Genomic DNA, 17,683 nt, shown 5'->3' on the forward strand with positions numbered 1-17,683 from the left:
CAACTGTTACCGTCATGCTCACACCTTCTTCTGTTCCCAGAATTCCCTGCACTGCTGCCCACCGGAGCCTGGAGCCCACACAGCCCTGATCTCTGCAACTCTAATATTTCTCTCTCTTATTCACTCTGACGTGTGCTCCGTTAGCGTTTGATTAATGGAGGGTAATTTCCTTTCTCTCTCTCTCTTTCTCTCTCTCTGTGGACAGACGTGCCCAGGAACTTTTCTGTAAATCTGGCCACCAAGACCAGTGTGTTGTTGACGTGGGAGTTCCCAGAGAGCAGCTCCCCCTACCGCTTCACTGTGAGTATCACATTATGTCGCATAGCTGTAAAATAAAGTCATAAAATAATGCAATCATTAAACCTAAGCGTTTCATTTTTAATCCACAGTCCCCCATTCCATGCTCATTACCTCCCACCAAAGACTGTATTTACAAAAAACAGGAGGAAAAAAATCCCCATAAAATTTCCAAATCTAAATTCTTGAAATTAGATAATACCTTAGTGGACTGACACCCAAACAGCTACTTATCAGTTAGCTTTTTTTGTCTTTTCTTAATACATGCAGTTGTTTGGATTAAGTGCTGATGATACCCACAACAACCCCAAAAAAAAGGATAGACTGTGCTGTAATTTGTAATTATAAAAGTACTTACAGATACATAAAACTGGTCGGTAACAGTGCTACACGACACTAAACGTGCTGCATGGTATTTAAGTCTTATTCATAATGTCACTAGCTAATAGTGACAGCTAATCAAAACTGATATGTTAATGACCTAATGCATAATGAATCTGCTGGCAGCAAAACAGCCCCAGATCATGGTACTACCACCACCATGTTTAACAATACAGTGTTTATGGGGTTAAATGCCTCACTTTTACTTTTCCAAACATGCTTCTGGTCATTGTGGCTAAATAAATCTCAATCGTGATCTCAATCTGACCATAAGACTCCCCCTCCGCTGAGAATGCCTTTTCTTTGGTCATCTGCAACCATTTAGCAGAGCTTAAAGGTGCTATTTTAGGGATCTTCTTACTTTGACAGCAACCATGGTGAGGTGAAACTTGATTTACTGTAAACAGTGGCCCTGGTGTTCCAACAGCTTCCAGTTCAGCATTTGGTGGTTCTTGGGTTGCTCTTGACCATCCGAGCCCATTTCCTCTCAACCGAAGGTGACGGTTTGGGTCTTCTTCCAGACCTCTGCATGGGGGCTACACCTCACTGTACTTTGTATGTACATATAGTTGTTGGAACTGATGAGCTTGAAATCTGCAGTTGTTGGCTCCAAGAGAAATTCCTGATTTGTGTAAATTTACAGTCTTCCTTCTCAGTACTGAGCAGTTTGTTGGTAAATCCAGTGAGTTCTGTCAAACAAAACCTTTTATATAAAGAAACAGAGAAGCTACCAGCTGTAGTCAATCATGATCACCAACAGGAAGTTTAGAGGCCTTGGCCTTGGTAAGTTAGTTATAACTCAAGTTATAACTCAAGTCAAGTTATTAATAATCTTATTGGGTATATGTATATATTTGACCCAGTATGTATCATTTTGATGATACAATTTGATTATACAACAATAATATTAAAACCTGTGTTAAATCATTTTTTTGCTATTAATGATTGTGATAATTGTGGTCACTCTTTCAGGCCCCAGCAAAAAAAAAAACAGTTGAAAGTCCAACATTGTCATGTCATGACGATCACACCTGTAGATTCTTTAAAGTAAAGGAGCTCCATCCAGTACCTGTTCCAACATCTAGTGTAAAGCCGTCCCGGAAAAGTAGAGGCTGGTAATTTCAGGAAAAAATGAGAAATTAACTCCCTATTAACACTCTTGGTTTCAGAAGAAAGGCTGGGTGAGCAGGTGTCTACAAACATTTGGACATAGATTGGTTAGAGCAGTGTAGTATCATTCTGCTCATAGTCTCATCTCTTATTGATCAATAAATAAACAACAAAAGATACAACAAAGTTGAACATTATGTAAATATATCATCAGTAAATACGCTATACAAGAGTATTGGGACACCTGGTCAGTCATTCATTTGAAGGGTCGTCCAGAAACATCGAGATATACAGTGTATACCTTAAACATGTAAATGTTCATAAACCCGCAGTGCTGTCTGTGTGAATTCTTGAATTTCTACAGCTCTATGTGATTTACACAGCTTGAACACTGCTGTAAGTCTGCACTTTCCAGTGGGAGTAATAAAAGTTGTGTTTTGTGTGACAGTGTTCTCTTTGGAACCACATAAATCAGTTAAATGCTGCCAATGGGAGACTGTTGTTTGCTTCATTATGCATTACCTTTATGCGCCTGTAAGCAATTTTCATCAATCCAGTCTAGTTAATAAGCTTTCGGGAAAAACAAAACACATTAGTGATGGCCAATTTATAGCATGGTCTGTGATCATATTGAGGTTACCAGATTATTATTTTTTTATTCATTTTATTGAAGTTTTCTGTTTTCATCTTGCCCACAGGCAGATTCATATTATGGAATCTGATTTTAGAAGTGCTTAATTAAAAACCTTATTCATAAAAAAAATATCCAGTCCAGTTTTCATGAGCACATTTTCCTCCTGGCTTTGACAGTCCCAGTTAAAGGGTTGTGTTTTAAAAGCACTACCTGTACGGCCAGAGAAGAAAGTGTGGCGTTTTTCATTTGCAAATGAAATACAATGATGTTCAGATCTTGCTGGCCTTCTATACAGTGGATGGAACAACTGACCAAGGTTTTACTGTAATACCAAATACCGAAGGTTCTTTCTTTGTGGTCATGTTAGCAACATAGATGGGTAGAATCTACATTTTCTCAGATGCAGTTTTGATGGATTGTACTTTTGCTGAATAGTTTTAATGGTAAACCTCAATTACAGTGTTCTGCCTCCACTAAGCTGCATTTTAGTCTTTTGCATTTAAATCCTTTTTTTCTGTTTAGTTTCATTGTTCCATTGTTTGAAGCTTTTGTGCTGCTGATTGGTTACTTAGTAACTTATAAAACTTAAAAAAACACTTGTCAAGTTTTGAAAATGAACACATATTATAATGATGTCCAAACTGACGGACAACATTTTCTGTTCGAGCCTGCTGTATTTTCTGCATTGGTTGCAGGTCAAACCAATGAGCATCAAGACAGCAGCAGAACAGCTCATCTTGTTCGTAGCAGAACACAAATGCTTATGTGACGAGCAGCTACACACTCACTATAAAATGCTGAGGTTAAAGAAAATATATGGCGGAGCAGAGCAGAGAAGCTGAGGGATGATGGCGAGAACTTTACAGCTACTTTAGGTGTGTTCCTGCCTAGTCTGTTCATGTCCACAAAGAACCTCGAACTATAGCTTCCCTTGCTAATGAGCACATGTGGAGGAGTTTCTAGCCCTGTTTACAGAGCACAGATGGTAACAAACAAGACTTTTATACTTTTTCCATATTTTATTTAGTGGAAAGTTACTTTTGATTGAGACATTATTTAATGAAGCAACAGTACTTTTACTTGAGTATGAGCTGATGTTGGACTACGAAGCCAAGAATGGACTCAATACTTGATGGCAATGGTCAAAAGCCAATTCGGCTTCAAGTATGGCTCGGCTTGACCCGCCATCCCTTAAGGTCCACTGAAGACAAGCATCCAGGCTTTTTTCTGTCCTGGCACTGGAAAGTGGTGGAACGAACTTCCCCTGGGTGTCCGAACAGAGTCACTCTTGGTCTCCATACTGACTTTTGGGTTTAGTAGTTTCTGGAGGAGAGCATCTGCTAAATGCCTTAAATGTAAATATAAATGTAAATGTGTTCCCAGGTGGAGTATAACCGGCAGAAAATGGAGGTGGATGCTCGCTTGAGGAAAGCTGTCATCCCCAACCTGATGCCGGACACCAGCTACGACTTTAAAATCACCAGCCCGGAAGGCAACATGGGCGGCCTGAGGCACCGCATCCACGCCAAAACCTCTCCACCAATCCTTATCACCCGGCCCGAAATCGACCACACCAGAGAAACGGAGACCACCATCACCATCATACTGCCCTCACTGGACACCAGGACCACCGTGAGGTCAGTACAGAGAACACACACATACAAAGTCATTTTAGGCATTTTAAGAGTTTCTCATTTTATTCTCCAAAAAGAATGGACCAATAGAAATGCTCTAAATTACTTGGAATGGAATCTTGTTTTCCATTGACTTCCATTTAAAGTTAAGGATGTTTTTGCCTGTAAAGTCACCATTTTGGAGATACATGTTTTCATTGGTCAGCGATGATATGTTGGAAATGCATTTATACATATAACCTTATTATAATCAACATTTACATGCAATAATGTCTTATAGTGTGGCAGATTTTGCGTAGGGAGGAGAGTTATATTAATGCATAAACACAAACACACTGAGTTATGCAATGAGTATGACTAAGGCAACCATCATTAGACCTACAGATGGAAGGCAATATGAATATAGCATATTACGTAGCAGGATGTATGCGAAGATTCACATAAAAACTAGGGATGCATTTATACGCCCATTGTGGGCTGATATCCAGCTCTGCAGCTTCTGATTTAAAGACAATTCTAAATGTAAAAAAGTTCTGCATTTGTAGCTATGTAGAAACAATAAATAAACAATATATAAGCAAATAAAATGCAGATGCTTGTAGCGTAGTACCCCAGCATCACCTCAGCATTCTGCTTTTGTGGCGTTTAATAAATACAGTGCTATGTAACAGTTTTGGCACCTCTGGTCAAAAAGGTCTGTTACTCCAGAATTGATATGGGCAGTACAAGCCTATCAATTGCGAACAATACACACTGTATGGACAAAAGTATTGGGACACCTGCTCATTTATTCTTTCTTCTAAAATCAAGGTATTTTTGTGGGAGTGACTGTCTCTACTGTGCAGGGAAGACTTTCTGCTAGATTTTGGAGCATTGCTGTAAGGATTTGGTTGCATTTTGTGGCAAGAGCATTAGTGAGGTCAGGATGGTGGATGATCACCACCCCACCTCATCCCCAACTCACACCAAAAGTACTGGATAGAGCCCCATCATTCCAGAAAACACAGTTCCACTGCTCCACTGAATAATTTCGGGGGGCTTTATCTTCATCTAGCTCAAACCTGGCATTAGGCATAGAGCCAATAGGCTAATGCTTATCTGCTTATCCGCTCCAGAGAGTCCTATTCTATTGGCAGTACTTCTCTACAGGGACTAGACAAGCTGTGTGTGTGTGTGCATTTGCACATCTGTGTCAGCAAATGCGTGCAACATAAAGTGGCTGAGTGCATTCATTAGATAAAGTGTCCACAAACATTTGTGTGAAAATATAGTGTCTAATAAAACTTTTATCAGTGTGAAATTTTTGCCAGAGAATTCTAGAATCTTTCAACCTATTTCTTGCCATTTCTACTTATTTTTAGTAATTTTATCAACTGAAATCTCACTCACACCCAAACCCCTCCTCTCCATTACTGCACACCCTGTAGAAACGCTCCTCTTCCCTCAGCTTCTTGTTCTGAAAATGCACACCCCACAACCACCCCATCTCCTCCTTCTAACTCATGCTTGATCTTTGCTTAACAAGGGGGAAAGAGGGGGGAGGGTCTGGCTTTAAGTTTCATCAGCTGATGCTGCCCAGCACTCCAGCCCAAGATTCTCAAGTTCCCCTCCCTTGCCTTGCCTAATGCATATACAATATCAACCTTCCTGCCACAAAAATACTGAAAGAAAAGTATGAAAAATATATTGAATATATATTGAATAATTGTTATTCTAATGGACCTAATTATGGCATGCATAATTTAAACCATGTTTTTAATGAGGAATATCACATTAAATATGCTTTCATTTGACAAGACAGTATTATTTTTCTGATGCAGACTTAAGATTTATACCCACAAACCTTTTCAAATCCATCTGCAAAGACATTTCAACTCAGATATGCACTCAAGGACACTGGAGCACATGCATGCAAACCACACACACACACACACACACATCCTTCCTGTCCACCTCATACACACACATGAACACGCTGACATACACACACTCAAGGGCACTGAAACGCACATGCCCACACATATATCAGTCACGCATATCCACATACCCACTGCTACACACACACACAGGCAAGCACACTAAGGATTCGTTCAGTTCCTGCAACGTTAATAATTCAAACTACTGGTCAGTTTGTATTGCTCTCTGCTTTCTGCCTGTTGATGCTGAGCTGAGCAGTGAAAATCACAAATGCTCTCCATCATGGGTGGGGGGACTGTCTGCCGTCTGCAATACTGTTACAAACATGGTCCTAAGAGGCCGCCACATTTCCCGGTTTAGAATTTTCCCTTCTCCAATCCAATGCGCCTGATTTAATCCAGCGAGAGTTTGCTAATTACCTGCTGAGATGAATCATTCATTCATTGATCGTATTTGCACAGGCTGAGAAGGAATTTGCTCGGCCTTATTGAGACTGGGTCTAAAGCAGTGACCTTGACTTTAGAGCATGGACAGTGGTAAATGGTGCACTGCTGAAGCTCACCATACCCACAGTCTTTACATGGCCCAATTGAGGAATGCTTTAGTGTGTTTCTAATCTAAGATAATCTGCCGAAACTGAGCACTGTGGATTCTTTTAAAAAGAACTGATAATACTTAAATACTTAAACGCCTAACCATGCCTAATGCCAGGCGTGGGCTAGAGGGGTATAACCAGCGTTGAGCTGTGGAGCAGCGGAACTCTGTCTGGTAATTATTCAACATTCTGACCTCACTAACACTCTTGTCGCTGAATGCAATCACATCCACACAGCAATGCTTTATAATCTAGTAGAAAACATTCCCTGGACCGCAGAGACAGTTACTCCAACAAAAAAGCAGGGAAAAAAAAGAATGAGCTGGTGTCCCGATACTTTTGTCCTTACAAAGGCCAGCATATCATGGAATACTTATTATTATACTTATTACTTATTATTAATACTTATTAATATTTATTGTTTTATTTTATTTGACTGCAAACAGAATCGAAAACTGAATATGGCCACGACTTATTATCACCACTTATTACAGACGTCCCTCTAATAAACTGATCCAATCTAAATAGGGCTTAAATCACATGCAATAACATTACAAACATACACCAGCTCTTCTTGCAGCTGAACCATGCTGGAAGATACATTCTTTTGTATATTTCTAGCATATTTAGAAAATAATCGCACCAATGGTGGTCTACATAGTAATAGTACTCTCTGTCTATGAGGAGTGTGTGTTGGTGTATTCCCCCTATGTTCATGTGGGTACTCCAATTTCCTCCCACCTGCAAAAAACACATGGTAGGTGTACTGACCATACTGAATGAACTAGCATTCGTGCCTTGCTCCTAATGACTCCAGGAAGGCTCTGGACCCTGACCAAGAAGAAGCAGATAAGAAGATGAATGAATGGAAGAATTATTGAATAATAATTCATTAGATGCATTCGGCCAGGCAGCCGTACTAGTGAGTCTACTACAGATTATATAGAACAGTAATCCAGCTAACATGTCTATTTGGGGTCTGTATGGGTGGCCCAACTGGAAACCAGAACATTTTGTCCTCGGGTTCTACGTTGGCCCCCCATATAGATGCCTACCAGGAACTGTGATGGGACCAGGAGGGGGTTAACATGGGCCACATCTGGGTTGTACACTGCATACAGAGCCTAGATGGTACCCACATGAGATTAAGGAGGGAAGTCCACATGTACAACCCCACTCAGAGCGCTTACCCATGTTTTGGGGGGGCTACTGTTCTTAGTTTCCCTCATTAATCGACATAGTAGACTACAAATATCTCCGACAACCATAAAATAATAATACTATTTATAGGAACGATTTACATGTGGTCTCCATTTTTTACCCTTTCATACACTGTGGGGCAGTGGTGGCTCAGCGGTTAGAGCGCCGGGATATCGATAACAGGGTTGTGGGTTCGATTCCCGGCCTCGGCAAGCTGCCACTGTTGGGCCCTTGAGCAAGGCCCTTTACCCTCTCTGCTCCCCGGGCGCTGGAGTTGGCTGCCCACCGCTCTGGGTGTGTGTGTGTACTCACTGCCCCTAACACATGTGTGTGTGTGAGTGTGTGTTCACTACCAGATGGGTTAAATGCGGAGGACACATTTCGCTGTACAGTCCACACTGTACAGTGACGAATACGTGCACCTTTATCCTTTATCCTTTACACACTTAATGGACTTAGAATGGAATAGATCAAGAGATTGTCCAAAACCAAAAGTTCTTGCATCTTGCAAATAGAATATGTTGAATTTCATGATATTTGAGTGGTGCTGTTCATATTGTATTTAAAAAATCATTTTCACAACTGGCTTGATAGTGTGATACCCTGAAACTGAGCAAATCCAATACACACCGATTAGGCTGAAAAACACTGACACTGATTCCTCGAAGACATCTGCAATCAGTAATTTATGACTCAGGATTGTAAGAAGCTCACTGGTTTTGTGTGATCATCAGATCTCGCCGACCGTTCTAAACACAGTACTTGTCTTCAGCTGCTAAATGAGGGCTTGCCCGATGACAAATTGATATGTTGAGTCAAGTGTAATATTACATAAATTCACCTGTATGTGCCAGTGTGCTTGCTGGTGTCCGTTGGCTTGGAACCTGCTATTAGATTCCAGCGGCTCCTCAGGGAGCTCAGCGCTGAAAACATTCATTAGCAGGCTCCATAGCTCTGCTGCAAGCCTGGTTAATGAAAGGCTTGAGGAGCCAGCTCACAATGCTCTCTCTCTCTCTCTCTCTCTCTCTCTCTCTCTGTGTCTCTGTCTCTCTCTCTCTCTGTGCTGTCAGGAATATCTATGTGGTGGTGGTTCCTCTAAAAAGAGGCAGGGGAGTCAACCGGCATCTGAAGAGCCCTGATGAAATGGACTTGGAGGAGGTAAGCTATATGGACGTCGTTATTTCACAAAGCTCTGGGAGACATTTCAACAGATCTTTAGTTAGTGGGTAGTTAGGGTTGTCACAAAAACCAATTGTAAAAACAGTAAGTAGTAAATGTAAATGATACTATGATTTACAGCCAGTCGTGGCCGACAGTCCATGAGAGAGTAATAGGCCATCTCTCCGGGTGGGCAGGATGGCCCTCTTCCCCCCGCCCCCTTATCACTCAGCAGGATGTCAGCCAGTGTGGACATCTGTTAGCTGACGTTACAGAATTGGCGATTAGTGTTCTCCTCCATGCGTGTTGAGCTTTCCAATGAGGTCGCATTAGTAGCAGTTCGTACAGTTGGCTGGCTTTTATGTGACTTTGGAGGAATCATATACTAGCCTTCACTGTCCCTGCACTGCATGATAAGAGAAGATCTAGCTAGTGGATGCGAAGAGAAGAGGATGTTCTGACAGTAGTATTGCTGTATATCTCATGTTAAAGTGAGTTTTGGTGAGCACATTAATTTTTAGCCTAGCATTTTTTTTGTAATGGTGTAGTCTTGTATGGTGGTTAGGGATGATCAATAATCAATTATTCATTGATTATGAATTGCTAAATTACTAAATAACCCTTTTATAGCTATTAGCTTTCAAATGTAGCTTGAGGTTGTTTTATGCATTTGCTAACTAATAACTAACTGATAAATCAGATAAATAACTGATTCAGAAATTTGCTGTTTAATATGTAAGATAAGCAAACCTCCAATATCCTTTCCCTGTCAGAATCCATGCAAACCAATAATAATAAATACTTAAATAATTAAAAATAAATAAATACATGTCACAGTAATTGTAGCTTTTAGCGTGAGAAACATGCATGATGACGTCACCAACTAATCCACTATTAAATTAGTTGGCAACTAAGTTGGTCGTTGGTTGTTGGTTGCTCGACTAAGTCGAGCAGATGTTGCATTCCTAGGGTAAAGCAGTTCTGCCTCCCTGTGATGGTAGCACCACATCAGTGGCATTACTGTCACTTGATGCATTGCTCGATTACATTACGGTCACTTTTTGGCGTTCAGGTCCGGTAGACCTGAACTCTCTGTATTTTATTTTTATTTTCATTTTTACATATATTTTTATATATTTATGTATATTTTATTTATTTAAGTACTGCTGTCTGGGTAAAACTGGGTCCTTGGGTACCACAATTTCGTTCCACCCCATGTACCACATGTGATGCGAATGACAATAAAGTCTCCTTGAATCCTTGAATCCTAGAGCCTGGATAATTGACCCGTCCATGCTTGGCATACCTTTGCATCTTTTTGTAATAACATACAAATCCCTATATAGTCGTACACTCTTAAAAATGTAGGTGCTACACAGGGTTCTTTGAGCGATGTCATAACAGAAACACTTTTAGTGCCATAAAGAACCATGTTTGTAATAGAGATGTGTGAAGAACTTTATTATTATTAGATTATTCGAAAATAAGAAACTTTACTTGATGTCACTTGATCTTTTTTGTTGCATAAGTGGGAGTGTTCAGTGTGAAATGTTGGACTATACTGATGTTACTTTTTTCATTCTAATATGTAAATTAGGAGTGTATTATTAATTTTAGATTTCATTCATTTTGTATGAATAGGTAGATTGATAGACGGGTGTTGGGTTTTGTGTGTAATTAATTTACATGAACATTAGCATGATATTGGTGTTATTCATTTCAAAAGATATTTTATTGAGTACGTGTAGAAGATAGTAGTAGTATAGTAGTGGTAGTAGATAGTATACTATACTAGTATAGTGTAGCTCCAATATGGTTGTTTTTTTGTTTGTTTGTTTGTTTTGTTTGCTTTGTGACTCATCAAGGTAACTTGATGGTAAGTTTGGAAGTGGAAACTCAACATTATACAGAAAATCTAATCTCCATCTTACATTTATTAGGTTGAATAGGTTTTATGCCAAAGCCCAGTAAAACTTGCCCCTAGCAGTTGGTTTGAAAGAATGCATTCTTTGCTTTCAGAATATTGGGTTATTGTTATGATCTGATCAAATAGGAGTTTATGGGATTATGGAAATGCTGAGTTTCTGAATACAATGAAAACCTAATTTACTAAGCCACCACCTCTTTGCTTCTTACAGAGCCCATGTCCTATATTTCCTTGTTTTATTGTTTTTTCACCCTGAGGTTCATTTTAACATTTGTGTGGTAGGAATTTCAAATGGCCATTTTCCAGCCTTTCTTCATCCCTTGAAACAGACAGCTAGGCAGTTCAGTGCCTTTTTTGTCATTGTACTTGTACACTTGTACAGTAAAGCAGAATCATCTATTTGCATGTCTCAGTTTAGGGCACAGGGCCATTCATGCTGCGTCGCCCCTAGAGCAGAGCAGAACAGGGAGGGTAGAGAGCCTTGATCAAGGACCCAACAATAGCTGCTTAGCAGACCTGAGTATCTAACCCACAACCTAGTGAGTCACCATTGTCCTGTAAATGACCTCTGTTCTGATTGACCTCCTTGGATTGGGCATCATTTAGTAAGCAGTTGAAAACACTCCTAATTACATTACTGATAATGGGCGTGGCTAAACTGCTCCAGGCTCCATAGATATGCAGGGTATACTGTAATAAAAATGCTCTGGTTTTCATGACAACCCAAAAGAAATCAATTTAGTTGGTGCATTCATCTACCTTACGTTGCACCCATCTGCTGACACAGATGTGCAAATGCACATACACACAGCTTGTCTAGTCCCTGTAGAGATGTACTGCCAATAGAATAGGACTCTCTGGAGCAGATAAACATGAACCTACGGGCACCAGAGGGTTATAAAGCCCTCTAGCATTGAGCTGTGTAGCGGTGGAACTGTGTTATCTGGAATGATGGTGCTGCATCCAATACTTTTAGGATGAGTTGGGGTATTGGGGATGAGGTGGGCTGGTGATCATCCAACATCTTGATCTTTTAATGCTCTTGTGATCGGATCCTCACAGAAAAGCAGGATGAACTCTTTAAATATCCTGTATTTCAGGAAAAACAATGAAAATCTCCTAAAACTTTCGTTCATATGGTGTATTTGCCAGATATGGGCTTCATGGACTGGGGAATGCATTCTGACACTTCAGCAGTCATCACACACTGCACCAAACTCTTCTGTCTGAAATTAAAGGGCTCTTTGATAATTAGGTCCGCTCCAGTCCTTCGGGACACTGAATTCCAGTCACAGCTCTGATGGCACTGGGCTGGTGGGTGGAAATCCCTTGTCAGGGTGGGTTTGTTGGGCCTGAGTGATGAGGGCACTAAGCAAAGATAAGTGCTGGGCTGGCAGTACTGCAGTGCTGGGTGCTGGGGGAGTTAGCGCTGCTCGCTCTGTCAGTCTGGAGCTAGCTTCAGCACATGACATGTGAGCGGACGTAACGCGGAGCTGTGAACTTCAGCCCACGCACACACTCAGTACACGCTAGTCACAGATCAATTACTCCCCTGAAGGGAGAGAGAGAGAGAAAGAAAGACAGACAGATAGATTTGTGGATGCTGACATATCCATGAATCCCCTGATTCACTTGAGTAATGAAATAATTAATGAAAAATTCTCTCACTCAGACACATCTGTTAGACACATGCATAGTGTCTGAGTTTTGATACTTTTCAGTGTGTCCAGATGACTTCTATCACTCTGTGAGAGCATTGTGTAATTGCAGAGGACGCTATGCAGAATTGCTAGCGTTAGAGAAAGGCTAGGGCTGCATAAAATGGACAGGATGTTGTAATCGTGATTGTATTGCTAAATATTGTGAATGCACATATGGTATTGTTAAATATTTGCAGTATTTTAGTCACAGTAATGCCTCATACCCTAGACTAATTTTAAGTTTTCATTTTAAGGCCTATTATTAAGTAATTATTATAATTTATTTCCACACATTACTCAGTATCTATTATAAATGATTCAGTATTTATTATATGATTCTGTATCTGCTGTCAGGTATTCAGTTAGAAATAACTGCTAGAAATGCGTCTGTAGCTACTGTAAATGATTCTGTTTCCACTACAAATGATTCAGTAACTGCTACAAATGATTCATTAGTTACTGTAAACAATTCGGTAACTATGCTTCTGTGTAAAGGATTCAGTAACTGCTATAAAATACTTTGTATGTATTATAAATCATTCTATATCTGCTATAAAGTATTCAGTCACTGCTAGAAATGCTTTCCTAACTGCTAGAAATGATTCATTAGCTAATGTAAACAATTCAGTAACTATCATATATGATTCCGTTTCCATTATAAATGCTTTTGTGTCTACTATAAGTGATTCAGTAATTCAGTAACTGCTATAAACGATACAGTAGCTGCTATAAATGATTTAGTATTTACTACAAATAATTCAGAATATACAATCAATTATTCAGTAACTGCTATAAATGATTCAGTATCTATTATAAATGATTCAGTAACTGCTGTGAAACTAATATGTTGTTTGAAGCTTAGGTTTCAAAGTTTGCATCTATATACATTCTGTTTAGTATTACTATTAAGATTAATAACCTATATCATACAGCTCTATTTCACAATAAGGCAAAAGATTATATGATAAGTGAATTGTTTGGATGTTACTGACTAGTAAATGTTGACTAGTTGCTATCTGGTTGGCATGTTGATTGGTTAGCTCGTTGGTTAGTGATGAACCGGTTATATTTGAGTTCTTCTCTCAGCTGTTGAAGGACATCAGTCAGAAGCAGCGTGACCCACGGCAGAGGCAGGTGGACCTGCGCCGGGCGTACATCACTGCACGCTTCACACCCTCCAGCCTGCCCGCATTCTTCACCCTCGGGGACCAACTGGACTACGGCGGGTTTGACAATCGGGCACTGGAGCCGGGGCAGGAGTACGTCTTCTTCATCCTAGCCGAACTCAACTCCACCACTGGGGTAAGGAGCTGGAGCTCACTGAATACATGTGCATGAGTAAGATGTAAGGTGTCTTTTGGGATGTGGTGCATTGCGTATAGTGATACAGAATGCAGTGTTTAGCAAAGCAAGATTTCTCTGCTAGAAAATCATTTGAGACTAAAGTTTTAAAGCCTGTCCACTATGAGAATAGGTAAAGCCCATTTTGGTTGGGTGCTTGATTTTGGAAGTTACTGAGCTTTACAGAGGAATCTCGCTTTATGAAATTCCACTAGGCCTGATTGTATTGTTTGAAGTGACGCTATTGTGACACTTCGTTGTACACGCACATTTAATAGGATATAAAAAAAGGAGTGTAGTGATGAACCCCTTGATTTGATTCTTGATATTGGGCCAACATTCCGATACCTTAAATAATATACCAATATTTTGAGCAAAATTTGAACGAAGAAAAATTCTGACTTTTTTTGTATAGTCCCAAAATTAGACTAGAACTGTGAAGCAGGACAAGTGCGTCACATGAAATTACTTTGATATCATGATTTTTTATGTATTGATACACTACTACTAATAATAAAACAATTAATTTACACTTCCTATGATACAGTGCTGATTGCAAAGCGTTGCTTTCATAAGAAAACCTCTTTTACATTTTTTCATTGTTCTTATAATATTTCAAAATGTGTCACACTTGCACACTTACATCCTGTTCTCATTTGAGAAACATAAACCTGTCGACTAATATAGATATCATAGCCTCCATGCTGCCATGTGTATAACACTGCTGTATTTGTGTGTTCAGAAGATGTTTGTGGCCAGTCCCTACACTGACCCGGTCATTGCGCCTGACTCAGACCCCCAGCCTCTGGATGCTGGAGATGGCCTCATCTGGGTTGTAGGACCCGTCCTGGCCGTGGTCTTCATCATCTGTATCGTCATCGCCATCCTGCTCTACAAGAAGTAAGTAGACAGAAGAGACCACACAACCGCAGCTTCCGTCCTTCTTTACAGTATTCAGTTCATGAAGGGCTCTCTAAGCAGCCTAGTCTAATCCAAATGCTACAAATGCTTTAATTCGATTAACACTTAAAGGTGTAGTCATTACTGTTGATTCCCACTCTGTATCTCTCATTAATATGCCGGCTCATGAAGGCTTTCTGCCATGTTGTGTAGGTTTATTAAATAAGTGAAGGGAATTGAGTGAAGGAAAAAGTGAGTGTATGAGTGAGACATTGGTCAGAATAGGAGGGAAAATAAGTGCTTGGTTATAGAGTGGTAGAAGAATGTAGCACCGGTCTGATGGGGAGAATGTAAAAGCTGTGATTAAATATGTAACAGGCTTCTATTTTGGTAGCAGAAGATAATAGTATTGGAGGAAAAGATTAAATGATATCAGGAGATAATGGAACAGCAGGCAAATGGCAGCTCTATTAAGGGGGGAAAGAGGCCCACAAGTTGGGACACAAAGTGAGCACAATGTAATGACTCTGAAATTTAGCAGCGAACGCCAAACTGAGGCCGAATGTAAGGCGGACATTTTCAGCACCATTTAATTTTTTTTTTTTCCTCTCCACCTTCCCTGAAAATGAAACAATTATGCTCGCCCGAGCAAGAGCACACACCTGTCTCTGCTTGGCTGGAGACCGCTCTGAATAGGCAGAATAGTCTCGAACAGGGAGATATTTCTGCCTGCCAAATTACTAGCATGACCTTGCTGGTCCGTTCTAGGAATACACTACACTTCCTCTGAAACAGTTTCACCATTGAAAAGTCTGCAATCGATGTTTTCGTTAATCTAAACCCAGTTTTTGTTAGAGGCAGATGTATGAATGGGTTCTAATATGCTAGCCCTGTGCAATTTCACAGCTTGCGAATAAGTGCCTAGAATGCGGATGTGCCTAGATTGATAAACAAAGCTGTAGATTAGATCTAGATCTAGATTTAGACTCTAAAATCACTTATAGAAAGCTGTAGAATAAAGGTGGGCGATATGCCATAAATATAATACCATAATACTTCAAGAAAGTTTCACGATAGACAATATTTTTCTGATAATCTGTGTGAATGATCAATGAAAAAACACACTCTTAAAGGTGCCATAAGCTGTAAAACTGTAAATGTTTCTTTGGCGTGGTTGAATAATTTGAGTCCGGTACAAAACGTCCGCACTTCAGCACTTAAACACTGTTGTGTCCCCTTCGAAAAGGAAAACCTGTCTTCTGATGAATTGTAACAGGGTGGTAAATCTGTTAGTAAAACCGCATCTGAGTATTTTCCACCCCAACCAAGTACACATTCTTACTATTTACACACATTTACACACAGAAAAATGAAAACAGTTAATGAATGAATGGCACCTTTAAACCCACCTCATGTAAATTATTATTGTAAATAAAGCACCAAATAAAATATGAATATTAAAGATTATTTATCCCAAGTGACAAGTAGTGAGCGTTTGAGCAGTGGTGTAAATCTACCCTTGAGCCTGACCACTCTCAGGGCTGTTTCCATTTAGTCCGGAACCATCTACTCCCTCAGGGCCTGGAGTTAAACGGTCCCCGATGGAGCGCACTGTTATCTGCAGGAGGTGTCATGTAGCCTGTGCATACAAATGCAAACTATTGATTTTTTTTCTTTCTCTTCCTTTCACTGTCTCCTATCTCCCCCTCTGTCCCCCTGAATTCTCTCTCTTTCTCTTTCTCTCTCTCTCTCTCAATTCTACACTCCCTCCCGCTGTGACGCGTTCTGCTGGGATTTCAGTAAACCGGACAGGTAAGCCAGCGCTGGGCTCTAATTGCCGATGGGAGATTACAGTATTTTTTCTGGAGGGGAAAAAAAATCTCCTAGCGCAGACTCGAAAAACCTGCTAATGGGGAAGCGGTATTGCTAATAATAGCCCCATTGGCTTTCTGTTATATAACATTTAGCGGAATGCTGCTGGAACTGCTATTAATTGCCAGTTTATGCTTGTAGATTGCATATATTGATTCCTGTGCCCTGAGTCTAGTTGAGGCCCTGAGTTTCTGCGTGGGTGTTTGTGTGTATTCCTGCTCATTAGCAAGCGCAAGGACTCGGAGCCGGGCACCAAGTGTTTACTGAACAACGCTGAAATGATGGCTCATCACCCCACCGACCCCGTCGAGATGAGACGCATCAACTTCCAGACACCAGGCTCGTAAACACACCCGCATTCACCCATTTAATACACACACTGACACACACACACTCATGCATATGGACACACACACGCTCTGTGACCCTGCACATATGTGGAGAGAACATTGGGGCTTTGTGTAGAAGTGTTGGTGAAAATGAAGAATGACCTGAAGGGTCAGCTACTGTCCTTCAGCAGCTAAGGGGGGAATGGATCAGCCCAGCCACAAAGAGCCTGTAATAGCTTTACACTACAGAGCAAGAGAGAAGAAAGAGAGAGAGAGAGAGAAAGAAACTGAGAGACTTATCCATATTGCACTACACACTCACCAAGCAATTTATTAGGAACACTGTACCAATACAGGGTGAGGCCCCCCTTTGTTCTCAGAACAGCCTCTACTCTTAATGGCATGGATTCTGAGATTGAGATTCCAGCCCATGTTGACATGATTGCATCACACAATTCTGCAGATTTTTCAGGTTTACATGTTTTTTTACCACATCGCAAAGTTGTTCTACTGAATTCAGATATGGTGACTGGGAAGGCCACTGAGGAGCACTGAACTCATTGTTATGTTTGTGAAACCAGTTTAAGGCGCTTTTGCTTTGCCGTTAGAATATGGGTAAATTGTGGCCATGAAGGGAAGCACATGGTCATCAACAATACTCAAAAAGGTATTAACAGGCCCAACGTGT

General features: G+C 40.5%; 1 protein-coding gene across 1 annotated transcript in view; it reads left to right on the top strand.

Annotated features, from left to right (window-relative positions):
* LOC140545532 (receptor-type tyrosine-protein phosphatase S-like) overlaps positions 1–17,683 on the top strand; it is a 187,556-nt gene that overhangs the window by 143,986 nt on the left and 25,887 nt on the right. The window contains exons 17-22 of the mRNA XM_072668328.1: positions 206–300; positions 3,806–4,059; positions 8,839–8,926; positions 13,640–13,855; positions 14,637–14,794; positions 16,893–17,005. Coding sequence (XP_072524429.1) covers positions 206–300; positions 3,806–4,059; positions 8,839–8,926; positions 13,640–13,855; positions 14,637–14,794; positions 16,893–17,005 — 924 coding nt within the window. The remainder of the gene's footprint in view (positions 1–205; positions 301–3,805; positions 4,060–8,838; positions 8,927–13,639; positions 13,856–14,636; positions 14,795–16,892; positions 17,006–17,683) is intronic.

Source organism: Salminus brasiliensis, chromosome 23, assembly GCF_030463535.1.
Source record: "Salminus brasiliensis chromosome 23, fSalBra1.hap2, whole genome shotgun sequence".
Classification (NCBI taxonomy): Eukaryota; Metazoa; Chordata; class Actinopteri; order Characiformes; family Bryconidae; genus Salminus; species Salminus brasiliensis.